The following is a 24,240-nucleotide window of genomic DNA, read 5'->3' as shown; positions in this document are numbered from 1 at the left end:
CCTTAAATAGAGAGGTCGAAACCTCCAAGCATGCCTGATTTGCACGTTGTACGCTGAAGCAACGGAGAAAAATAGAGGTTAGTACGTATGCATGAAGTCCCGATATCGATCATTGAAGGAGCTCTTGCTCGACGGCGACGCGAATCACCTTCATTTCCTTAACGTAACGAATTCCAGCGACAAAGCATCCAAGGCACAACTCCGCTAAAACGACCGAGAATCGCAAAACTAGGTAGGATTTCGTAAACCCCTCTTGCTTCCGTGCGAATGCCAAGGCTGCACACTAAAAAAGGTCTGAATAAGATAGAAACGCAGCGATATAGCGAGTAGATAGGTCAGTGTTCCCTTTGAATCCGTTTGCACTGCAGCATGCTGCGTTGTGGTTTACCAGCTAGCCAGCCAGCCAGCCAGCCTGCCTGCCTACCGACGTTCTTGGCAGGATCGCTGGAAGTTTAGGTGACTAGCGTTACCTAGACGCTTCAAATGTCCATTGTAAGCGAACTTCGTCAGGTGTCTCGCGCTGAGCTGGGACCACTCGCTGACCCAGCGGCTATAGGTAGCGGTGCCGCTGTGTACCGCGGTACGTTGGACGGTCTGGCGGTCGCGGTGAGGCAGCCACGCATCACATCCAGCGCAGCGTTGGAACGCTTTCACTCTCAGGTTCACCTGCAGCACTATGTTACAGTGCGTGCACGTCAGAGAACTTGCGTCCAGCGTGGCGATGAGAAGGTAAGCATGCCGGCGGGTCTGCTGCCGCTGTTAGCGGTATGCGAAGCGCCCCCGTTTTACTGCACGGTGACGCCCTGGTGCTCTGGGGGCTGCGTTTTCGATGTCCTCCATAAACGGACAACGCCCGGTACCCATAGCATTCTCCAGCGACTCGAGTGGGCGTTGCAGCTCGCCATCGGCTTGCAGAACCTGCACGAGCTTGGTGTTATCCACCGCGATGTGAAAACGGCCAACTTGCTCTTGGAAGATGATCGCGTCCTGCTCGCGGACTTTGAACTCGCCATCATGAGCAACTCGCACTCGCTACCAAACACGGAATCCATACGGGAGTCAAGCGCGCATGCTATTCGACAAGCTAACGAAGGAAAGCATCGTCTGCATTCCGAAGGCACGCCTTTGCCCGTTGGACCCAGTGCCGGACGTCTTGCTCATATGGTTGGTACGACCGTGTACATGGCGCCGGAGCTTCTGAGCGCGGAGCGTTCAGGCTGGGGATCTACGTATGCATCCGATGTCTACGCGTTCGGTATCACGCTGAATGAGATAGTCACCGCCTCTGTGCCTTACGTGGATCGACAACTTTCCGAGCCAGAGCTGCACACGGTTCTGGAGACACGCTTCAACGAGCTGCAGCTACGAACGGCTATCGTTACCGAGCACCTGCGACCCAGACTGGATGTGGATGCACTTGGAGGTCGCGAGGGTCAACGCCTGTGCGAACTCATTGAAAGGTGTTGGGATGCGGACCCTGCGAGACGGCCTGCCATGTCAGCTGTGGTGAAGGAACTAGCTGCATTGGTTGACCAGCTGAAGCGTTCCTCGTTTAAAGCGGTCAGGATACTGCGTTCTACCTTGGCGGAGAACCCAGAGGGCGCCTTGGCTGGCGCTGCGTGGGCAACGCACATCGGCGACGACGAGGTGGACGCATCGCAGACCCCAAGAGGTCCAGCGGAGCGCACTCGTCAGGCCTCTGCGGCTACCGGTGCTGACCTTGTTTCTGAAACCGATCCGAGTGCGCTCGCCGCTTCGTACTTTGGAAAGGACGCTCACGAGATCACCACCATAGCGCATGAACTGGTTCAGAGCGTTGCGCATCGCCCGTTCCCGCTTAGCGATACGGGAAGCGCCGCGCCTGCTGGTTTCCGCCAACGTCTCGACCGAAGCAGCTCACCTGCCTCTGTAGATCGCTCAGATCGGGTGCAAGCGGAGGCGTATGCCGTGTCGGGTCGTCGTGGACCAGATCGTATGGAAGATCGTCACCTGGTAGCATCTCCATTGCAATTGTCAATAGAGCTTGTCCAGTCTGGACCGGCACTCGCCTGTTGGGGCAGTTCCCATATACTGGGTGTTTTCGATGGCCATGGTGGTGTGGAGGCAGCTGACTTTACGGCGGCTCTGATTCCAGATGCTCTCCAGAGGCTGCTGGGTCGTAACCCGCAAATGCGCCCCGAACAAGTGCTGCGCGAGCTTCTCTGTTTCGTGGATATGTGCTGGTCGCTGTGGTGCGCCCAGCACGACGCATCACAGGCCCTCGGGAAGCGAGGACTTGTTGGCAGCACGGCACTTGTGGCGATGGTGCACAGCGGCACGTTATATGTGGCAAATATCGGGGACTCCAGGGCGGTGCTCTTTGAAGTGCAACCCGATACGGCCTTGGTGCCTATCCTCGTCACTTTAGATCAAACTTGTACAGCGTCTTCACAGGAACGTGCACGTCTTCAAGAACAAGGCGCACGGGTCCTTGCAGATAGCGCTGGTACGCTTCGAGTTGAGGGTCTTACGCTGGTTACGCGTGCGATCGGGGACATTGCGCTCAAACGCTATTTGACTGCGGAACCTGAGCTCTACATCCAGCATTTGCAGCCCGATCGAGAATATATCCTGATCCTTGCCACCGACGGTCTCTGGGATGTCATGGATGTCGGTGAAGTAGCGAAAATCATCCGAGGCACTGTGCAGGTCCCTGGTCTGTTGGCACGCCGCCTGGTTACGGAGGCATTACAGCGAGAGACTCAAGACAACGTGACCGTGGTTGCCGCGCTGCTTTCCACGAGTGCCGCCAAAGCGCCGCTGCTGCCACCGCCTGGAGACGCTGCACGGGAGCATGCGTGAGCACACACTTGCCTATATGATATCTCTGGTATGGTCGTTTTTTTCAACGGACGCTAGGATACAAACATGTGCGCTCGACGCGCTGTCCGGTGCTGCATGGTGCAATGCCTCATCAAATGTGTGATTCGCGGCAAGAGGGTGCCACGCGCTCAACGCTCGCTATTCGGCAGTTTGCGTACTTACTGGGAACGAGCGTATGCGCATCGAACCACGGAAACACCCAGCTTTGCCTTGATCTGTTCAACCGAGTATGAAACGCGACCTTTGCTTCTGTGGCGACTCGGCGCTTGTGCAACAAACGCGCAACGCCAGTACCATATGCAGCGTAGATAACGTTCACGGCACCGGAACTAGATCGCGAGTCTCCCTGTCTACTTCAGGGAGCTGTTTCGTTGGCATCATGGCAGTGCAGTGCATGCTGGACCTATTGCCGTCTGTTTCGCACACCAAACGCAGCTGGAAACACCGCAGTGGCTGCATAGCAGTCCGCTAGGACGGATTGCTTTGCGAGTTGGACCAAGTGCGATGACGCTGCGCTGTACGAGCACACGCGCCAGAAGCAGCTGGGACTCTGCCGCGCGTTCGCTGGGAAACTCTGGTGCAGTGTACCCCGAAAGCGACGCTGTTCGAGGCAAGAACCGGCGTTGTTCCGACCCAAGCCCAGCACTGGGAGGCACTAAGCTCGCAATGCCCTACAGAAATGCCGTTTGGGCACAGCAGCTCAGCAAGCTGTGTGTCGCCTGAAGGAGTCTGCTCTCGACAGACCCGCGACATCAGGCTGCTAATTCTCTATCGAGAGACACCTGCTTCACCAGAGAGTGTTCATTCATTGATAAACAGGAATCGGTTGCGTTCTCTTTCGCCTATATTGCTCTATACAGCCTATGTAACAACGAGAGATCTATCATAGCTGCGTTTCCTTCACCAGCTCCGTCGAAATCTCCAAAAAAGAACGTTATCCAGAGACACCTGCTTGACCAGAGAGTGTTCATTCATTGATAAACAGGAATCGGTTGCGTTCTCTTTCGCCTATATTGCTCTATACAGCCTATACAACAACGAGAGATCTATCATAGCTGCGTTTCCTTCACCAGCTCCGTCCAGAGTACCATACAACCGCTCAGATGCTCAATGCTGTACCTCGCTGAGCCAGGTGATGATCAAGCCACCGACCGCCGGCCGGAGATGCGACGTTCGCCCCGGCTCCCGTACCATCAGCCGTGCTAGTCCACCGGCGAGCGAGGTGTGAGCACGATACGCCTCTGCATTTTCGAGACGTCGTCTTTCTCATCGTGAAGGTGTCAAAGACCGGTTTTACTGACTGTGCGGAACTTCAGACATACGGAGCAAGGCGCTGGAGTGCTGTTCCTCATGGACCTGAAAGAACACACCTTTGGCTTCGCCAATTCACCACAAGGTATGCAGTGGGCAACGACGAGCCTGCGCCAACTTGTGCCGCGCAACCTGGTGTCCTGGTCGACACCATGGTCACTACGAGACTACGCTACTGGGACACTACCGCGTTGGAAGTGGTGTCCACGTATCAATCGGTATGCGAAGAGAGAACGAGCGCTCTCTCGACCACAACGGAGTGCTCGCCCGGCGCTGATAGCAACCTTATCGCCTGAGGCGACTGCCCGCAAGAAAGCAGCGGAACGCGTAGCTGTCGGAAAACGCTTATCATCAAACGAAATTAGGGCTGCGTTTCTGGAGTTTTATCAGCAAAGAGGACACCGGGTTGTGCCGTCCGCGTCTCTGGTTCCGGACGACCCCACGATTCTGCTCACGATAGCGGGCATGGTGCCCTTCAAGCCGATCTTTCTGGGGCAGCGGCAGCCTCCGGATCCCCCAAGAGCAGTCTCAGCGCAGCGGTGCTTGCGCACGAATGATATCGAGAACGTTGGACGCACCAAACGACACCACACCTTTTTTGAAATGCTGGGAAATTTTTCCTTCGGTGATTATTTCAAAGAGCAATCGATCCGGTGGGCTTGGGAGCTCATTACCGAGGTGTACGGCATTCCGCGCGAACGACTCTGTGTATCCGTTCTGCACGCTGATCAGGAGGCCTACGAGATCTGGCGTGACGTGGTGGGACTCCCCGAACACCGCATCGTTCGCATGAGCGAAACCGATAACTTCTGGTCGAGTGGACCGACCGGTCCCTGTGGGCCTTGCTCAGAAGTCTACTACGACTTTAAGCCGGAGCTGGGCACGAATGTCGCATCCGGCGGACACGAGACGAGCGTGCCGCCGGCCACCGCCGGAACGGGTATTCTGGACCTCAATGACGATGAGCGTTTTATTGAACTGTACAATTTGGTTTTCATGGAGTTTAATCGAGATACCGAAGGACGCCTTATGCCCCTGCAAGCCAGAAACATTGACACCGGTATGGGACTGGAGCGAATCGCGCAGGTGCTCCAGGGTGTACCGAATAACTACGAGACGGACCTGATGCGGCCGTTGCTTGACAAGACGGCGGAGCTTGCCGGCCGGGCGTACGCTTCCCTATCTGAACGCGAACGAGTTTCTGCGAAGATCGTTGCAGACCACGCTCGAGCCGTCGTCCACCTGTTAGCAGACGGCGTGCAGCCCTCAAACCTGGGGCGTGGGTATGTGCTGCGGCGCCTCATTCGCCGTATGGTTCGTCACGGGCGTCAACTGGGTATTGAGCAGGCGTTCACTGAAGTGGTCGCGGGCACTGCCGTAGCGCTAGCCGCAGACGCCGGCTACTTGCACGTTGCTGAGCATCGCGCTCGTATCACACGAGAGTTGCAGATGGAGGAAGTGCGTTTTCGGCAAACGCTGGAACGTGGTGAAGCCCTACTCGCTGAACTTTTGCGCGAAAATCGGGGGCATATCTCAGGGGAGGACGCTTTCGAGCTCTACGACACGTACGGCTTTCCCGTTGAGATGACACAGGAAATCGCTGCTGAGCAGGGTCTCCAGATCGATATGGACGCCTTCCAGCGCTGTATGGAGGCACAACGAGCACGAGCACGTGAGCGCGGTCGACCGGGTAGCATCGATCTGCCCGCCGAGAGCGAACTTGTCGCACAGCTGGGCGGCAACGGCACCGCTATAGACCGTACCGAGTTTGTTGGTTACGAGCAGGAGCAAGTCGCCACTGCGCGCATTGTGGCCCTTATCGTGGATGGCAAGGCAGTGCAGAGCCTCGCCAGCGTACCCGAAGGGTCGCTGAACAAAGTGCAAGTCATTTTGGACCGCACCCCCTTCTATGCTGAAGGCGGAGGACAGGTTGCCGACACCGGTGAATTGCAGCTGGTGCAGCGGGAACCGCGAATAGCGCTACGAGTTGCCGACGTGCAACAGCTGGGCAATGCCTGGATCCATACAGCCTCCCTGGATGGCACCTCTGCTGACCTACACGTGGGTGACGTCGTAACCGCTCGTATTGACGCAGCCCGTCGTCGTCGGATTCGGGCACACCACACAGGTACGCATCTTCTGCAGGCTGCACTCCGCCAAGTCCTTGGTGCTGATCAGGTCGCCCAGGCGGGGTCGCTTGTCGACTCAGAGCGTCTACGCTTTGATTTTACGGCTCCGAGAGCGCTCACCGACCGTGAACTGGAGCTGGTGAGTGAGCTCGTCAATCAGTGGATTGACGAAGCACATCCGTTGATCGTAGAGCATCTGCCGTATCCGGAAGCGGTTCAGCGCGGTGCAATCGCGATGTTCGGCGAAAAGTACGGTGATGTGGTGCGGGTCGTCAATGTGCCAGGGGTCTCTATGGAGCTTTGTGGAGGCACCCATGTCCGCAACACAGCAGAAGTTGGCCTCTTTCATGTCCTAAGCGAGAGTAGCATATCCTCGGGTGTTCGGCGGATTGAGGCGATATGCGGGCAGGCCGCTCGCGATTTCCTGAACCAGCGGGATCTCTTGGTGCGTACCCTGCAGCAGACTTTGCGGGTGACCCAAAGCGCCGAGCTCGTGGCACGAGCTGAGGCATTACTGAACGAAAACAAGCTGCTAGAGCGACAGGCGGCGAGTGCGCGCACAGAGCTTGCCAAAGCGCTCGCAATGCGCTGCTTGCCAACGCAGCAGCTCAGACAAGAGACTGGCAAGCCGGTGGCGTTGCTCATCAAGCGTCTGGATCAAGTAGACGCAGTGGGAACGGCGCTCGGCTCCTGGGACAACGATATCCTCGGTGCCGCTGCCGACGCCATCCTCTCGCAACTTGGTGATCGAGGTATCGTAGTGCTAGCAGCAGCAGCAGCACCCAGTGCGCAACAAGTGATCATGGTCGGCCGCTGTACACCGCTCGTGGCTAGCGAGACGCCCGTGCATATGGGTCGGTTACTACAGGCGGCAGCAAAGCGGTGCCGCGGTGGCGGTGGTGGAAAACCTACCCAAGCCCAGGCAGGCGGCCGTGATGCTACCTCGCTGGATGCCGCACTTGCAGCTCTGCAAGAGGAAGTTTCCCGATTACTCCAAGGTTCGTAAATAGCAGTGATGGTATTAGAATCGTGCGGTCTTTGTGGCACAGGGTTGGCGCTGCGTGGGCTTCACGGGAGATATCTCCACGAAAAGCAGTTTCTCTTCTACATACGGTCAACTGGAAAGCGCTCAGGTGAGAGCGCTCTCCTCTTTCGCAGCGTGAAGTGTGCACGTCTCGCGGAGACGGTCGTGAGCGGCATGCGAATCGAAGGAGGCGAGCGACATGTTCCGTCATATTCGTCTCAGTTATGAGCAACTATAGAGACTAGGGTACGTAGGAATCGGTGCTGAGGATGCGCGTGACGTAAAGGTATCGACCACTGACGTGCTTGTGCTTATCCGGAATGCCCGTACCAGCATGCCGTTTCTGGTTTTATTCGGTCCTCTCGGTGGTATTCAACAACAAGAACGATTCCTGTTGGTCGGCGAAAGCTCGCGATGAGACTCGATGGCGTCACTGCTGGCTGGTCAACGACAGACCCGACGCTTACAAGTTCGTCATACGAGGGTCAGAGAGAACGCATGAATCGTCCCGGTCGTTGTCGAGATCATGGACGTCGTGCGCTCAAAAAAAAGCAGAATGCACCATACATGTTCTCTACACTTGAGCGTGCTGCTCAGATCATTCCACGACGTGCATGCTCCAGGAAACACCAGCATGAGAGGCACAGCATATATGCAGTTCCAGGATGCTTCATACCGAGGCTGATAGAGATACTCGGGTGGAGCCAGGGAGAAGCGCGCTTCAGCGGCGAGACTCGCTCGTGCGTTCTGTGTCGCGTAATCGACTTGGTGCTGCAATGGAAACGCTTGTTTCAGTAGGAACGGATGAACGCCTCATTCGATCGGACGTTATTCGTGGGAAAATAGAGGCGATGGATATTGCGTTCTCAAAAATGGGAGAGCCGCTTTTCGGAAAGGAGAATCAAGCGAACATGGAGACGAGATCAGCCCGTGTGGCGACGCTGTCATGGAATCGCTGACAAGTTGCCATACAGGAAGGGTCATGGGAAACCTCATCTGTCGTCGAAGCACGTTTCGTGGGATCTCCGACCGGCATGCTTTTGTCCTGCTTTTCGACAAGGTCGTTTTCCGTCAATCAACAACGACCATGGAGCGCAGTGCGTCGTTGAGGTGCTCTTCGAACCAGCCTATTCATTCCGGTTCATTCAAATTGAAAGCGTCTTCTCTGTTGACAAAACACTATTTATTACTAATGTACCAGTAGACAAGTCCGTGTCCACTTTCGCCAGCCATGAATTGCGGGGTTGCTTTCCTGCTCGAATACGCTCGGGAGCAGAGGGACACGCTTCGGTCCATGGACGTGCATTCGGCGGAGAAGATAAGAAACGCCACTTGTACAATAGAGGGTATACGATTATAAAAGGCGAAATTTGGTACCGCTGCCCATTCCGTTCGTCTGCATTCCGAGTAAAATAACCGTATATCGCGTACAGTGACCCTATGTATACCAACCCGCCAAGTAAAAGACAAGGCGAAGAAGGAGCTAGTTACTGCGAGCAACTACGAACGACTCAAACAGCTTTGCGAAAAGGATTGGCGTAGCGCGTACATTGTTTCTCGTTTTACAGGAAACAAATAGATAGAAGTTTTCAGGGATACGGGAGACCCACGGAACATCAATCTGCATGCAGTTCGCAGCATCTGGACCAGAGTCGAGCAACGAGCTTCACTGCCAACCGTTCACAATTGACAACGAGAAAAGCCTCGTGGTGAGCCTGGAACCCGTAGTTCACGGTGTCGCGGTCGTCGCCAAGGCCGCTAAATCAAGGGGATGAAGCCAAAGACCCGAGCCGAATGCAGATACTCTATCACTCCAGCGTTTGTTTTGATCGAAATTCGAGTTAAATGGGCGTCACGAGGCATACCAACGAGCGACATGACCACGTCAGAACGCATGTCGATGCACCCCGTACTGCATGGAGCGGAGCGAGATACATTGGAGGTTTTATTCAGCGTGTACATGAACGTCTTTACATCTTATGCGCAAACGATCATTTGCAGGAGTTCAAAAGACCGGGCTCACGTCGCGAATGGGTTTGATTGTTCGGAGCCAAGACGCGTGCATTCGCCAATTTATTCAGTGCACCAGAAAAAATGACATGCCAGTCTCATCGTTCGGTAATAGCCTATGGTGCTGGATGCGCTGCCGCCCGCAAAATCCACACCCCAGCTCCATCGACAGGAGCATACACCGAGTCCAGCAATCGGATCTATGCGAGTTTCGCGAATGAATAAGGACAAAGTACGTGTATCGCGAGCACAGGTGCCTGTTGAATCCGGCAGCGTAGAGGCGCGTGAAACATAGCCAGACTCACAAGATCGTACATCGGGTAACTGATGCAACATCAGATGGCGCGACTATCGACCTGGTGGTGACACTTGCTGTGTTGCGATGCCACCAGTACCCAGCAGGGCATGCACTTTCCGAACCGCTACTTGCATGCAGCGATCGATACCCGGAAATGTCCTGCGCTTCAGTCGCGTCCAGCGGTTTCGTGTCGAGCGAACTTGAACGAGACTCGTTTCGCACTCTGTGCGGCCATTGTACTGAAACGCAGCTGCATTCCGATGCAAAAACTCGGTGACCAGGAGATACCGCTCTGGATGCTCGCGTTGATCAAGGGACTGGTATGGAGGGGTTCAGCGACTAAGCAAGCCTGACGCGCCGCATAGCTCTCTCTCTATCTCTTTCTACTGGTAACGATTGTCGTGGGCAATTCGTCAACGATCATAGACTTGTATTTTTCGACGATACCCACTCTAGACTCCATTCGCGCCGGTCTGGTCCAACGCATGATGCGCGTTGCAGGTACTCCCAACATGACCCCAGCGCAAAGCGAGCACATATCCTATTATGGAATGCCCTCGAGTGGCGCGCATTCCATGACAGCTTGTACCGTGCAGGCAGCGACCGATGCCGCTGTACCAGCCGCAGCATCCTGTCCATTCGACTTCACGTGCACGTGCATCCAGTCATCATCCGGCACTCGACACAAATATCGGGAGGTTTGCATCCATCATCGTCATGCAAAAGGCGCTGTGCGGCATTCGCATTCGCGTTACGACCCATGCGGCATTGCCATGCGTTTCACGTTGGTTTCATGGATGCGTCCTCGGTGAATAGGCAGCGTACAGCGCGGCGTCGCTTACGTTCAGGTTCTGGTGGAGGCCTCTTCGCCAGCTGACGACACCGCGCCGCCGTGGCACTGCAACAGGAAAAGAGCTTGTACCGAGCGGCTCCTAGAACTCCACTCGACTACAATGCTAAATGCATCTTGCGTGTTGTACATGTACTCACTTGACAGCATTACCAAAAGGTAATCTAGTTCGCTGCCAGCACCGGCGAATCAAACAACACCGTGCTAATGTAGCGCTCCGTCCAGGGTTTACCGAAAGCACTCTCCAGGACACGGCGCGTTTTGTCATTCTCCTGCTGTTTTCGACAGTAGTGAATCTGGCCCTCCAGGGCCTCTCTTACCTGGTCCAGATGTGGTGTGCTCGTGCTCTTCTGTGCTAGATGGCAGTGAATCCGGAGCATCCGCAATACTAAATCCACGAAGCGATCCTCTTCATTGCATTCGGGTGTCTGCACCGGGCGTATGAAAACGCAGAATTCGGAGAAGATCTCGCGACCCCAAGCCGGCAACTCGCGTACCTGGCGAAAACGTCGAAGCGCAGCCATTTCCGGCGACTGCAGTGCGTCTCGGTAGCTCGGCGGCAGTTCTCGCGAGGCGCTGACTGGCGACAGGTCGACGATCGCTGCGGATACCGCTCCCCGTCCCGCTACAATATCACAGCCGAACATGGGTACATTGGTTCCGACGCGCCCAGCGCACGGGAACATAACACAGTGCAGAATATCCAAGGACGCGGTCTGGGAGGTCCCGACACGTGCTAGCTCCAGATGCATTTTTCGAAAGGCCGGACTCTGATGACAGACATTCTCGATAACGACTCTCTCGCCTTCGAGTTTCCCTTCGATGTAGCCTAGGTCCTCTGGTAGGTGAAACGGCGCAAGGTCATGCAGCTCTGTCTGCCAAGTGCGCTCTATGCCCTCAGCGAGTCTTTGAATCAGTGGGTGCTGCACGCGCCGCAACCTTCGCTCGCCAGCAGCACCTGAGGCCAGCAACGCGCGACGCACGTGGACCCCTGCCGCACAGCGCTGCTTCGCTGAACGACGGGTTAGCGGATGCGCAGTTGTTACGCAACTGCTTGCAAGAAAAGCCATGCGTACACACAGCTCAAGTGAAGCGGCAGGATGGTCAGCTTTGGCAAGTAATAGCCGTCCGCGCAAGCGCATGCGCGTCACTATATCTCCAACGCATAAAACTGCACGATATGCTACGCGAGCGCAGCGCCCTCGCGGTCCATAGCGCCTGCCAAGTCATTCTGCATAAAACTACCATAGATTACCACTTTAGAGACTAAGCAGACGATACCTCCATGGGCCCCACGCTGGCAGGGAGTGGGCGTCCGCGCAAGCGCATGCGCGTCACTATATTACCAACGCATAAAACTGCACGATCTGCTACGCGAGCGCAGCGCCCTCGCGGTCCATAGCGCCTGCCAAGTCATTCTGCATAAAACTACCATAGATTACCACTTTAGAGACTAAGCAGACGATACCTCCATGGGCCCCACGCTGGCAGGGAGTGGGCGTCCGCGCAAGCGCATGCGCGTCACTATATTACCAACGCATAAAACTGCACGATCTGCTACGCGAGCGCAGCGCCCTCGCGGTCCATAGCGCCTGCCAAGTCATTCTGCATAAAACTACCATAGATTACCACTTTAGAGACTAAGCAGACGATACCTCCATGGGCCCCACGCTGGCAGGGGGTGGGCGTCCGCGCTGGCGCCGCGCTGCAGTTGCGGCTTGCACCAGGTGCGGTGCTTTGAATCCGTAAAGCGGAAAACCGAACGCTAAACTGGTTGCTCTGTTCGTACCATTGGAATATTTTTCCGAAAGTTTTTTTGAAGCTGTACAGGTTCGGCTTTCGAAGGTCATGAATCAGGGCTCATCGAATCATTCGTTGTTTTGGGTTTCACGGTCGCGTTCATCGGAATCGATCTTTTGGGACGCTGCCGCCAGAATGCGTGCTGTCAACGAATTCGTCATGATTGGCGTCGCTAGTGAACGCGTGCTCGTAGAATAACGAATATCGTTATCCAGTGCGTATGTACACACCTCCAATTTTCTAATGTTGCAAACGTCCCGCATGCCGAAACCATGCATTCTCCAAATTTTCTATACTTCGATCTCATGGCAATGCATGGATGCAGCAACTCGTGCCGCTGGCCTGACGAGGAAAAACACACTCGACGTCGGCCTGACGCTGTTTGGACACAAGCTCCAGCCGAACTTTCCGAGAACTTGTCAAATCAAATCATAATTGATTCCGAATGACAGACATAGACTCCTCTCTTTGTGGCCTTCACGGGAACGGCACCAGGCAGCGGCATTGCATCTTATGGACTATGCCCCCAGGGGGTTCCGTCTCTTCTGTGTGCCTGGAAAAAGGCCTCGGACTCGGAATTCAGCCATCGTGGCGATCGCTTCCATGTCCAGGGCGTCGCTTATTTGGACGAAAGGAGCATTGGCAGATCGACATTTCTCGACTTCTGCTCCAGCCTGGATTTTCCTCCCGGTACCTGTTTCATCAAGAATATGAAATCCCATGCAACATAACCGCTATCTAGTAAAACCGCTTGCGCTTGTGTTTACAGCAGACAGAGCACTCGCCGAGGCAATCGCCCAGAAGAGGCCCATGATCGCAGAGTACAGCACCGGATGCGCAAACCGAGAGGAGCATCCAGGGTGTAACCCTTTGCATACGCCCGTCGCATGCACCGACCGATGAAGCAAGCGTTCGTGCGCCACAGACAGGCGGCGGCCTGGCGGACATTCGCGCCCAAGCCACCCTCTGGGCAAAAGGTCCAGCGAATCGGATGCGCACACGGGCCCAGTGCGCTTTCTGCGCCTACCCACTGGTGGGTGCCTAGCAATAGCCCGCGTCGCTAAACGATCGTGCATTCCATGAACGATCACAAAGGAGAGAGGCGCCTCCCAGGATTCATCCTAACAGCCAAGTTGCTCCAACGTGTCGTGCAGCGAAGGCAAGTTTGCAACCGCAGACTGGCTGAGCACAAACTGGCGACGAGCCCTGATTCAGTGTCGTCTGAGGCAAACCTCGAGCCCGAAGCCCTCGTTTACCACAGCAACGCCGTACTGCATCCGTGCTGTATCCGTACCAACGGTACAGGCAGTATTGCGGACGATCAGGGGAGACGCTGGGCAAGCGATCGAACGAATGAAGCAACCTGTGTATACGGGATGAAGGATGGGTTCTGGGACTTGGAAGCGGGCCCTGGAATCACGAATGCTCCACCGCGTGCGAATACCGAGCACCGGGTCAGAGAACGCTGGCTTGGTCAGCATTGCATCAAAATGGACAAAAATAGGCGCGCACGCATCGGACAGGCCAATGAAGTCCAGATATATCCCTAAAAGTGCGTAAGGTACAGCATGAGGAAGATGCGGTCGCCGCTCGCGGCCTCGCCGCGACTCGCTTAGATGCCGCCCTCTGCGCTGCTTGGCGTACACGGTTTACCCCTTGAACGTGGAAAGCTCGCGTGCGTAACCCATGGACGAGGAAAGCTCATCAGCGCCTAAGAAGCGAACTTTTCGCAAGTTTTCCTATAGAGGTGTAGACCTGGAGGCACTTCTTGCGCTGCCGCACAATGAAATGGTGGAGCTCTTACCAGCACGCGCTCGGCGGAAGCTCGCGCGTGGCCTGGACCGTCGGCAGACCTCGCTCATAAAGAAAATTCGAAAAGCGAAGGCCGAAGTCCCTGATGAGTTCAGCAAGCCGGAGATTGTGAAAACGCACTGCAGGAACATGATCATAGTTCCGGAGATGATCGGTGCACGCCTCGGAGTTCACAACGGGCGCACCTTCAACGAGGTTGAAATCCGCGGGGATATGGTTGGCCACTACCTTGGCGAGTTCAGTTTGACGTACAAGCCAGTTAAGCACGGGAGGCCAGGTATTGGTGCCTCATCGTCGTCACGTTTCATCCCGCTTAAGTAAGGTGAGGCTCTGGTTCCGCGTCGCCCGAGCGTAACCTGCGGTCGCGCCAACTCGCACCCGCGTACTTGGACAACACGTTCTGTTTCTGTGAGGCGCCCCAGCGCGGCAACTCTATCACTTGTTCCTGGGAGCAGTGACGCTCGCGCGTGAATCTGGCTATTTGCGTGTCGTACGGGCGTACGACAGTGCCACAGTCGCAACGCGGTTCCTTGCAAGCTCAGGGACTGTGACGGCTGTCGGATACCGTTTCGCAGAGTACATCGACTCGATGCCAGTTCAAGTCGAATCCGAATGCAAAACGTGTTGCTATTGTCATTGCTGCTTGCTGCGACCGAGCCGTTGCCCATCGAGACGGAGTGTACACGCAGCGCTAGGCATGGGCCGGGGTCGCACTCGCACGCCCCAGCCTCGCTTTATTCTTGAACGTAAAAACGCCTGCGTACTCTAGAAAACACCAGATGCGGCATCGCATGCTTTACACTTGGAGCGTCCGGCACATCGAATCCAGTTTCGCGCTGGGCATACATGCTCTGTTCACAAGACGCGAGGCATGCGTCTACCACAGGGAGCGTCTGTCAAACCGGTGCTATACCCCAGACCCCTGTGCACCAGCCGAATACATGCCCGGGTCCTGCGTCCACTTATAACTATTCGCTGATGAGTAATTTACACGCGGTCTCTCGTGCGCTGCACGAGAGCAAGCGCTCATCCCAGACGCCGCTCGAGTCGGCTTCACGGCCTCTGGGCAGTCGTTCACGCGTGACGTCGCATCCACGTCCGCGTCTCGCTCTCTTCTGCTCGCCCGAGACCAGATACCAGCGCATCCAATGCAGTTCGTTGCCGCACACGCTGACTCACAGATGCCGAAACGATCATCTGTGTCTCAAGTTGTGGCCGTGGATAGCTGCGCATCTGCGGTCGGCGTCTGATCCGCAGAAAAATATTTAACCAGAATGGCATCCAGTTCAGCGCGTGCTTCCGCAGCTGTGGGTCGAGCATCGTCCCGTTGCGCCCAGCACTTGCGAATGAGCGCGTGCAACTCTGGATACTTGCGCTCTACGGAGCCGCGCATACCGGGTCGCAGACCCTTGTTCACCACCGCTGCCGCAGCCTGCACAGGAAGGAGTCGCTGACGACTGAAGGGAATCTCCCCCGTGCACATCTCATTCAAAAGGATGCCAAAACTGTAGATATCTGCTTTCTCGCCGTAGTCTGCTTTCCCGAGAATCACCTCAGGTGACATGTACTGATAGGTACCGCATTCGCGGGTCATTTGGCCTGCACCATCGCCTATCATCGCTCTGGCGATTCCGAAATCACACAGCAGCGCTCGATTCCAGGACGCATCCAGGAGTACGTTGCTGGACTTGAGGTCTCTGTAGATAATGTTTCGGCTGTGTAGGTACTCGAGTGCAGCGGTAATGTCGCGGGCGAGGCGAACCACTCGTCCGATGTCCTTCCAGAGTCGCCGAGTCAGTGCTTGCCGCAAGCTACCGCCTTTGGCGTGCTCTACGACAAGAAAGCGCTCCCCGTTTGGTCGATAGCCCCAGCCGTAGAAGCGGATGATGTTCTGGTGCCTGAGGTCGTGCTCCACGAAGGTCCTCCACTCGCGATTAAAAGCGTCTTCAGCGTCGGTAGAAGCGTACTTGGAGAGTACCTTCACAGCGACCGCATCGCCGTGGAGAGAAGCTCGGAAGATGTCCGTGTCTGTGCCCGAGGCTATTTTTTCGAACACCTCAAGCTCACTCCAGTCCAAGCTCGGCTGCGCTGCGGTTGTACAAGAGTCGTCCGCGTGCTGCTGGGACTGCTGCATCAGGTGGTGCTGCACCGCAGGGCCTCCTGGTGAGGTGTCCGGTTCGACACCGCCCAAAACGAGCCTCTCCGCTCGAAACAGACCACCGTTCGGAAGTGGAGGCGAGCTCCCGACCGGAGCCAACTCGGGCTGAGCGGTCGTCCCCGCGAGCCTGCTTTGAAAAGCTCGACGCAGTTCAGTACGACAGAAGCTATGCTCGCTTCCCGCGTACTGGAAACAACAACGTTGGGACGATACGTCCTCCCGAGCCTGTCGTAAACGCTCAACACAGTTCAGTACCGCAGACGCTATTATTGCCGCTCCTCGCGTCCCGAACAGCAGCAAGCTGGGTAGCGTAACCGCTCGCGCTGACGCGTCATTGTTCGGGGCGTTCGTTGCGACCTGCGTATCGTAACTTTTGCGCATAGACACCGGTTTTCGTGCGAGGACGTACAGCGTGCTCTTGTATGCTGTGCGCGATGTGTCCTTAAATCAAGCTTCCGCAAGCGCGCGTGACAAGGGCGACCAGAGAAGAAGCCACCGGTGCTTTTCAAGCACGCGTGCGTGTCGCGACTGCAACGTGCTGTAGACGCTGCGTCTCGTGTAGAGCATAGAGCCCGATAAGCGAACTGCATAACTGCACTTGAGTCGCAGTCAGCCTCGACTGTCTGGCACTAGCGTCCAGCAGAGGCCGCGAAGTGAACGCACGCACTGTCGGTAGCGTCTCAGTAGCACGAAGATACCCCCAGGCTGCACTGGAACAGTCTTGGTTCTAGGTGCGTGGCATAGTAGCACGGGTCTTCGTTGCGGGTTGGACACAGAGTTCCAAGTTTCATAGCAGCCTTACAAGCAGAAGCAAGAGGGCTAAGCAGCAAGGCATTGCGCCCAAGGCTCGGTGTGCTTTTCGGGCGCCGCACACGGAGTACATCGACTTTATCGACAGGAGCATACACCGAGTCCAGCAATCGGATCTATGCGAGTTTCGCGAATGAATAAGGACAAAGTACGTGTATCGCGAGCACAGGTGCCTGTTGAATCCGGCAGCGTAGAGGCGCGTGAAACAGAGCCAGACTCACAAGATCGTACATCGGGTAACTGATGCAACATCAGATGGCGCGACTATCGACCTGGTGGTGACACTTGCTGTGTTGCGATGCCACCAGTACCCAGCAGGGCATGCACTTTCCGAACCGCTACTTGCATGCAGCGATCGATACCCGGAAATGTCCTGCGCTTCAGTCGCGTCCAGCGGTTTCGTGTCGAGCGAACTTGAACGAGACTCGTTTCGCACTCTGTGCGGCCATTGTACTGAAACGCAGCTGCATTCCGATGCAAAAACTCGGTGACCAGGAGATACCGCTCTGGATGCTCGCGTTGATCAAAGGACTGGTATGGAGGGGTTCAGCGACTGAGCAAGCCTGACGCGCCGCATAGCTCTCTCTCTACCTCTTTCTACTGGTAACGATTGTCGTGGGCAATTCGTCAACGATCATAGACTTGTATTTTTCGACGATACCCACTCTAGACTCCATTCGCGAGGCGCGGAGCGAGGCGTCATGAACGCGCTTTCGTCGCTCATCTACAATGCTATGACGAATGAGCGATCGAAGCGAAGCACTCGGCTCGTCGACGGTGTTTCCTTTCGACACATAGACGAGTACGGCCCAAGCGAGTGATCTGCGCACGAGCCTCGGACACCTTCAGCACATGATGTCTAACGGAGGCGGTGCGGACGGAATCCCCGGTCGTTACTTGACCTGACGGGAACGCACCACACTAATGTGCATTCTCCAGCGGGAACAATCACATGCTCCGTCGAAGCTGGTAACGATAAACGCTCATTTATGTGCTTCTCTGTGGCATCATCACAAGGTCGCAGCGACGCCTGCCGTCTGGTCGTTCCGCAGCAGCGGTCGACATAGCGCCCGTCGGTGCGTGCTTTACCCGCCGCTTCACTTGAAAGCGACAATCAAGATCACTGGCAGCTTGCTTTCGCGTTTTGTGCCAGACCAAGCACAACCGAGATGCGCATAGCTTGCCGTCATGATCGAGCAACGCGCATACCGTAAGTTTTGGTGCATACCAGGCCACGGCCCTGTGATGCATCCGGGAACAAGTCAGCAGCGCTAACCAGCGCGTCTCGTCGTTCGTTGACCCTGCTGAGCGTAACCTCCGGGTGCGGCTCGGGATCCACTTAGGTTTTGCGTGCTCGTTTCGTGCTCCTCTTCGATGATGGCCGCTCTGGCTCATGCTTCTTGGGCAAGGTTTTCGGCTTGAAAAAATTGTCCAGCCGCGACTGATTTGCAACCCCCGATCGCAGGGCTTTCGTCATGCGTTCCACGGCTTTGCGCACCAGCTGTTCATTGAAGCTGTTCTCCTGGACCAGGAACTGCACGAGTCCTTCTTCGTTAGGAGCATGCCATTCCAAAAGCGGTTCAATATCTGCAGCATCCTTGACGTGCGGCTCTTTAAAGAGTCCTCGTGCTCCGAGGTAATCAAAATCATCGGGTATCGGGTGGTTGGATTCCCGCAGCGATGCAAGCACCTCCTCGATGCAGCCATGCTGTTTGACCAGCATCAAAGCCCGATAGGGCCCGATTTTCGGTATCGTACAGGTATAGTCGCAACCACACAGAATACATATATCGATAAATTGATCCATAGAGATGCCCAGATCCTCTAGCGTTATCGCTAACGAGAACTCGCTCGGTTTGCGATCTTTGCGTTCGGCTCCAGATGCCAGCGCTGCAAACAAATTCCTTATCAAAAGCGGTGTACCAAACGTGAGCGCATCCATATCCTCACTGGCTGTCGCATAGGCAAGACCTGCTCGGGTGAGGACAGCGCACTGGGCCTCAGCCTCGCTGGGCGCCTCGACAACAGGTATCCCCATGAGGCGCAACAAACGCTTCACATTGTCGATGGTCTCCGCGGAGACTTTATTCACCCGTCGAGCGTACTTTGCATAGAGCTCGAGGTCGCCCTCCTCGCGAGCCTTGGCTGCGGCCTGCTCATCTTCCTCTCGCCGGGATCTCCTTTTTGCGAGCTCATTTGCTTTGAGATCCGGTGCTTTGCCATCAAAGACGTATATGGGCTTGATACCCAGCTCCAGAAGTTTGATGGTGCGGTAAAATACTCCCGAGAGGTGCGAGGTGATCTCACCAGACTCGTTGGTGAGGTTGGCAGCGTCCGCCGTACGCACCGCCACAAGGAACTGGTAGATGCACATAGACGCGTCGATGGCGATGACCCGCCCAAAGAGCGCCCGAATATCTTGTTCTTTATATGCTCGTGGCGCATGGTCCACAATAAGCTTCGCCAGCTGTCGAATACCCATGGGTGTGTGTCACCCGTCTAGCGCGTCTGCAGTTCCCGCGCAAACGCCAGTCTTCCCCGAAGCCAGCAGTTACTCGTTGTTTGCTCGGAAGCGCTGGATCTAGTTGAATGCCAGTGCTGCAAAAATACACTCAGGTGTCGCTCGTTATAAATCTATCCACCAAATGAAACAAATACGCTTCAACAGGTGTATACCATGCCACGTGCTCCAGCGAGAAGCAACCTGAACGCCCCTTTGTTCTTCGCTATCCAGGAAGCCGCCTGGGCAGTGCGCACGACTCGGGGCCGTCGCTTCCGCCTCGGCTGGTGTTCGACAGGTGTTGCGCTTCAGTGGAACGCTTTCTCTTGCAACAGGCTGGGATCGCCTGTTTCGCAGTAGAGGCATTAAACGAGCGGTTCAAGCCAGTGATCAGTGTCGCTTTGTCTGTCGGAGCGAGCGGACGCTAGCACTGGTCGCCCAGCGGTGGACGTCGAGCGCTTACGCTGCTGATCCGCAGTTTCTGAGGCAGTGCAGTCTACTGCTTCTGCGCGAGACTCTTGGGGTTGACTGAGGTTTCTATTTTTCTGAGGGGCTTGAATAGAGGCGACTAATTTTTCAGTCAACTGCCTGGGTACCTGGCACCGAGAGGTAGGAACTGTACCCCAAAACCGCTCCTGAAGCGGGAACGCTCGAAACTCGGCTGGGAACGGAGCCTCGTCGGGCACGCTTGAACAGGGCCGTCATCTCGCAGACCACATATACCGCTGAGTTCCCGAGCGTGTTGATCCTCTGGCGCGGCCGCGTTGTTTTCGTGCTGGAATCCGCACTGTGCTGCGCATCAGTTGCGAACCTGCAAACAGCAGTCTCACGCGAGTTCACACTTGAACCCGCTTTCGCATAAAGGTCGCAGCAAACGCCTCCATAAAAGATTCGCAGACTGGACGGGCGCTCCAGCTACGACGTACCTCTCGAAACGGTGCCTGTGTGTGAACGTGTAGCGCAATGGTGCAGGCGGAGGGAAAGCTGCTCGAAGGTGGCCTCGAAGAGGGAGAACTCGTCGCGCTGGGGCAACGCACGTCACTTTACGCTCCATTTCGAGTTCTCGGCCTGGTCACCTGTGAGGGAAGCGGGCGCATGCTTGGCGGTACCTCGTCCCCCAAGCCATGCTTCTATGAACTCGGCATTGCACCGTTCGTTGTCGTACCGCTTGGACGCTGCCTGCAGCTCTACGATGGAAGGACGCTTCGTTTACTGAGCCTATCGAATGCTTTGCCTTCGCGCATCACTGCCGTAGCGCATCTCGGTCGAGAGCGACTGGTTGTTGCCACACAGCACAGCCTTCATATAACAGAACAATTGCGATCCCGTGTGTCGATCGAAACTGCCCCAGGTGGCTGCATCGTTGGGCTATACGCTTTTGGGAATGGAGTATTCGTTGCAGTGGACGCTGGAGAACGCTGCGCGCGCACCTACAACCGCGACAATGAGCTCGTCTCGGAAGTATTCTTCGGAGAAGATATCACCCCGAATGGCCTCATTGTGCATCCACCGACGATGCTCGACGTCGTCTGCATCGGAAGCGACCAGGGGCGCATTGCACTCGTGGATATTTGCCACAGTCGCATCCTCCAGACACTCGACTTTTCCAAGCACGGTGCAGTGACGGCGCTGTCAGAGTCTCCGGCGCTGGATATCATCGGCATGGGTTTCCACGACGGCTCTGTGATCATCTACGACATTGGTCGTGGCTCGATCCTGGATCAGTACAACCTGCGGATGCACCTGCCACTGGGTACCTCGCTCACTGTCAATGCGTTGTGTTTCCGGAACGACGATGCGAATGCGTTTCCGCATCTGTTCTCGTTCCACTCCGATGGCTCTCTCTGCATCTACGACCTCGAAGCACGGCGAGTTCTGGACACGATACCGCGTCTGCATCGGGGTCCATGTCGGATGGCGTTCTTCTATCCCCGCGAGCCGATCCTGTTGACCATTGGCGATGAGGATAATCGCATGAACATGTTTATTTGCGATTCACCGAGCGGTGCACCGCGTCTGCTCAAGTACCGAGCCGGGCACCGGGCACCGCCGACGCGCATTCGTTTCATCGGTGAAGATTATCGCCAGCTGATCTCTGCGGGCTGCAGTGATCAGCAGCTGCGCGTTACCAGCACAGTCGTATCCCATCATCACCGTGAGTTGTCCCAGGTCACAACGCGGCTACGGAGAGCACGCAAGCGGGCCCGTCAAATGCAACACGAGCGCGCCATTGAAGCATCGGATGAGTTCGCACTCGACGAGGACGATCCCGACACCGCATCGCTTCTTCCACCGGTAACGGAGTTTGCTGTGAGTGAGGCTCGACAAAACGACCCGGATCTTGCCAATCTGGTAACGTGTCACCTCGGGCGCTCCGAGGCCTACACCTGGCGCTACGCTGAGAACCATCGCTATCGCCATGTGCTCCGTTTCCGGGGTGACGCTTCAACGGATCTCGATCAAGGCACTGCGACTTGTGTTTCAATTTCCACTTGCGGCCATTTCGCTGCAGTAGGTCTCTCTGTGGGTCACGTTGATCTCTTCAACCTCCAGAGTGGGTTGCATCGGTGGCGGATACGAGACGCGCACCATCCGGGAGGTGTAGCGGGTGTCGCTTTCGACGGGAGCGGCGGGTTGCTTGCGTCACTGGGTAGCCACGACGGACGCCTCGGCATCTATCGACATCAGTCGCGTGAGAAAGTCGCCGATATTGTCGTCCACAGTCCAGGTCTACAGCTCATCTGGAGTCCGGTTTCAGATCTTCTCGCTGTGAGCTGTGCTGACGACTTTTCCATCAAAGTCTTTGAGGCAGCGAGCGGCCGCTGTGTGCGCTGGCTCAGGGGCCACACTGCTCGCATTACGGATATCTGCTTCAGCTGCCAAGCAGATGGGCGACAAATTCTGAGCACTTCACTGGACGGAACGCTCCGAACGTGGGATCTTGTCGCAGGCCGCTGTGTGGATGTGCTTCGTATGGCTGCTGCACCGACGTCATGCGCCATGTCACCACGGGGCGATTTTATTGTCACAACGCATGTGGGGCATATCGGAATCTGCATGTGGCACTGCAAAGCGTATTATCGGGGGCCCAGCGAGCAGGGCAATATGGTGGCGCTTTCTTCGCGAGCGGGAAATGGTCTCGATGTGGAAGCGCTCTGGCGGCGTCATGCGGTGCAGCTGCCGGACCTGGCAATGTCGTGGGATCCCGTTGTCTCCGCAGTTGCAGACGCTACAGCATCCCCTGAAAATAACCCGCGATGTGTTTCGCTAACCGTTGAACCTATCGACGATGCACACTGCGGCGTCGTGTTTTCGAGTCAGCCTGAAAGCTACTGGCTTCTGCTGCCGTACCTTGACGAAATCAAGGAGCAGAACAAGGCAACGAGGGAGAGCGATTCCGTGACCGGGACTCAGAAACCGCCACCACCGCTAGTCGCTGAGCTGCACGACGGCTACCGCGAAGCTGCGGACGCGTCTGTTTCGCCCGGCATCGAGGACCGCAGACCGCTTCCCGATTCGATAGCCTCGAGTTTTGTGGATGCATTGCAGCGAGCAGACTTTGCCACCGCCGCAAAGCGCCTGGATGCGCTGACACCAGCGGCGGCAGACGTAGAAATACGGCTGCTGCCGCCCGAGGCACTTGCCGATGCGCTGTCGTTCTTCACGTGGCGTCTGCAGTCAGAGCGTGACTTTGAACTTGCTCAGGCGCAGCTACGGGTGTTTCTGAACGAGCACGCGGAGCTGATCATGAAGGAACCGGCACTGCAGCACGGGGCATCGAAATGCCTGAGGGCACTCGACAGCTCTTGGCTTCGGTGCGAGGACACGCTCTCGAAGGTACTCTTTCTCTGTCAGTATTTGCGCGATAGCGTCTGAACGTCATTGTAAACCAGACCGGCACTTGGAGCGCTCGCATGGGATACATTGGCACTTGGAGAGGCATGATTTTCGAACAAGTACCCAATGCTTGATGTTTCGCGTCTGGAAGTTGGCCACGCTAGCGTCGATAGTGGCGCGCCACGCTCCACGATATTGACAGGAGAGGCGAGGCGCCTCAGCGCAGAACTTTTCGTCGATGGTGATGATGACGACGACGAGCGGCACTCAGCGTGGAACTGGCTGCTCTGCCTTTGCAGATGCGTCTCTCCATGAGTTTGAGTCTAACCAGCGCTGCCTGACGCAAAACGGAGGCGGCGAAGCGTCCGTTCGCATACCGCACTGGGAATGGAAGCGTCTTCAAGGGAAGAGAGAACGCGGCACGCCGTGCAGCTTCTTTGTGACGGAATCGTGGTTAGGTGTGGAGGAAGCGGGACCATTCGCTAAACCCGGAATCCAGTAGAGACATCTGGTGGAATGGTACTTGGCACGTGAAACGACACGAAACACCGGTGCACCACGTACAACACCGAGGTGGTATCTGGCCAGCCAGGTACGCGGCCTGCGGACTCGCTAGGGAACCTCTGCAGGCAGCGTGCATATCCAGGGTGGTGGTGGTGGTGGTGGTGGTGGTGGTGGTGTCAAACCAGCCACACACTGGGCTCCAGTAGCTGCCAAACAGCATCTCTTATGGATGCTGGTACCAAGACGCTGTCTACGTCTAAAGTATTCGAATACCTGGCGCGGCTCACGGAGCGCGCTTCTCAAAATTGGCGGAAGCTGTGTCGCACGCCCATGTC

The 24,240-nt window shown here is 56.2% G+C and overlaps 7 protein-coding genes and 2 non-coding genes across 9 annotated transcripts; 5 read left to right on the top strand and 4 right to left on the bottom strand.

Annotated features, from left to right (window-relative positions):
• Positions 1-483: 483 nt before the first annotated feature.
• CYME_CMG113C (protein phosphatase 2C, with protein kinase domain) lies at positions 484-2,841 on the top strand (the record flags this gene model as incomplete). Its single annotated transcript, XM_005535856.1, has 1 exon — positions 484-2,841. The coding sequence occupies one exon, from the start codon at positions 484-486 to the stop codon at positions 2,839-2,841; it is 2,358 nt and encodes a 785-aa protein (XP_005535913.1).
• CYME_CMG112T lies at positions 2,104-3,961 on the bottom strand. Its single transcript, XR_002461278.1, has one exon. It is a non-coding gene; the product is annotated as a hypothetical transcript (transcript).
• A 251-nt stretch (positions 3,962-4,212) lies between these two features.
• Positions 4,213-7,308, top strand: CYME_CMG111C (alanine--tRNA ligase; the record flags this gene model as incomplete). Its single annotated transcript, XM_005535855.1, has 1 exon — positions 4,213-7,308. One exon carries the CDS (start codon positions 4,213-4,215, stop codon positions 7,306-7,308), a length of 3,096 nt encoding a protein of 1,031 aa, XP_005535912.1.
• Positions 7,309-10,648: 3,340 nt separating this feature from the next.
• Positions 10,649-11,626, bottom strand: CYME_CMG110C (probable phycocyanobilin:ferredoxin oxidoreductase; the record flags this gene model as incomplete). The annotated part of the gene is made up of 1 exon (XM_005535854.1): positions 10,649-11,626. One exon carries the CDS (start codon positions 11,624-11,626, stop codon positions 10,649-10,651), a length of 978 nt encoding a protein of 325 aa, XP_005535911.1.
• Positions 11,627-13,970: 2,344 nt separating this feature from the next.
• On the top strand, positions 13,971-14,417 carry CYME_CMG109C (40S ribosomal protein S15; the record flags this gene model as incomplete). The annotated part of the gene is made up of 1 exon (XM_005535853.1): positions 13,971-14,417. One exon carries the CDS (start codon positions 13,971-13,973, stop codon positions 14,415-14,417), a length of 447 nt encoding a protein of 148 aa, XP_005535910.1.
• An 883-nt stretch (positions 14,418-15,300) lies between these two features.
• Positions 15,301-16,635, bottom strand: CYME_CMG108C (similar to Raf/ATN-like protein kinase; the record flags this gene model as incomplete). Its single annotated transcript, XM_005535852.1, has 1 exon — positions 15,301-16,635. The coding sequence occupies one exon, from the start codon at positions 16,633-16,635 to the stop codon at positions 15,301-15,303; it is 1,335 nt and encodes a 444-aa protein (XP_005535909.1).
• On the top strand, positions 16,588-18,056 carry CYME_CMG107T. The gene has a single exon (XR_002461277.1). It is a non-coding gene; the product is annotated as a hypothetical transcript (transcript).
• A 347-nt stretch (positions 18,057-18,403) lies between these two features.
• Positions 18,404-19,546, bottom strand: CYME_CMG106C (probable flap structure-specific endonuclease 1; the record flags this gene model as incomplete). Its single annotated transcript, XM_005535851.1, has 1 exon — positions 18,404-19,546. The coding sequence occupies one exon, from the start codon at positions 19,544-19,546 to the stop codon at positions 18,404-18,406; it is 1,143 nt and encodes a 380-aa protein (XP_005535908.1).
• Positions 19,547-20,527: 981 nt separating this feature from the next.
• On the top strand, positions 20,528-23,440 carry CYME_CMG105C (probable WD-repeat membrane protein; the record flags this gene model as incomplete). Its single annotated transcript, XM_005535850.1, has 1 exon — positions 20,528-23,440. The coding sequence occupies one exon, from the start codon at positions 20,528-20,530 to the stop codon at positions 23,438-23,440; it is 2,913 nt and encodes a 970-aa protein (XP_005535907.1).
• Positions 23,441-24,240: the final 800 nt, after the last annotated feature.

Source organism: Cyanidioschyzon merolae, chromosome 7, assembly GCF_000091205.1.
Source record: "Cyanidioschyzon merolae strain 10D DNA, chromosome 7, complete genome".
NCBI classification, from domain to species: Eukaryota; Rhodophyta; class Bangiophyceae; order Cyanidiales; family Cyanidiaceae; genus Cyanidioschyzon; species Cyanidioschyzon merolae.
This window is presented reverse-complemented; position numbering and strand designations above follow the sequence as displayed.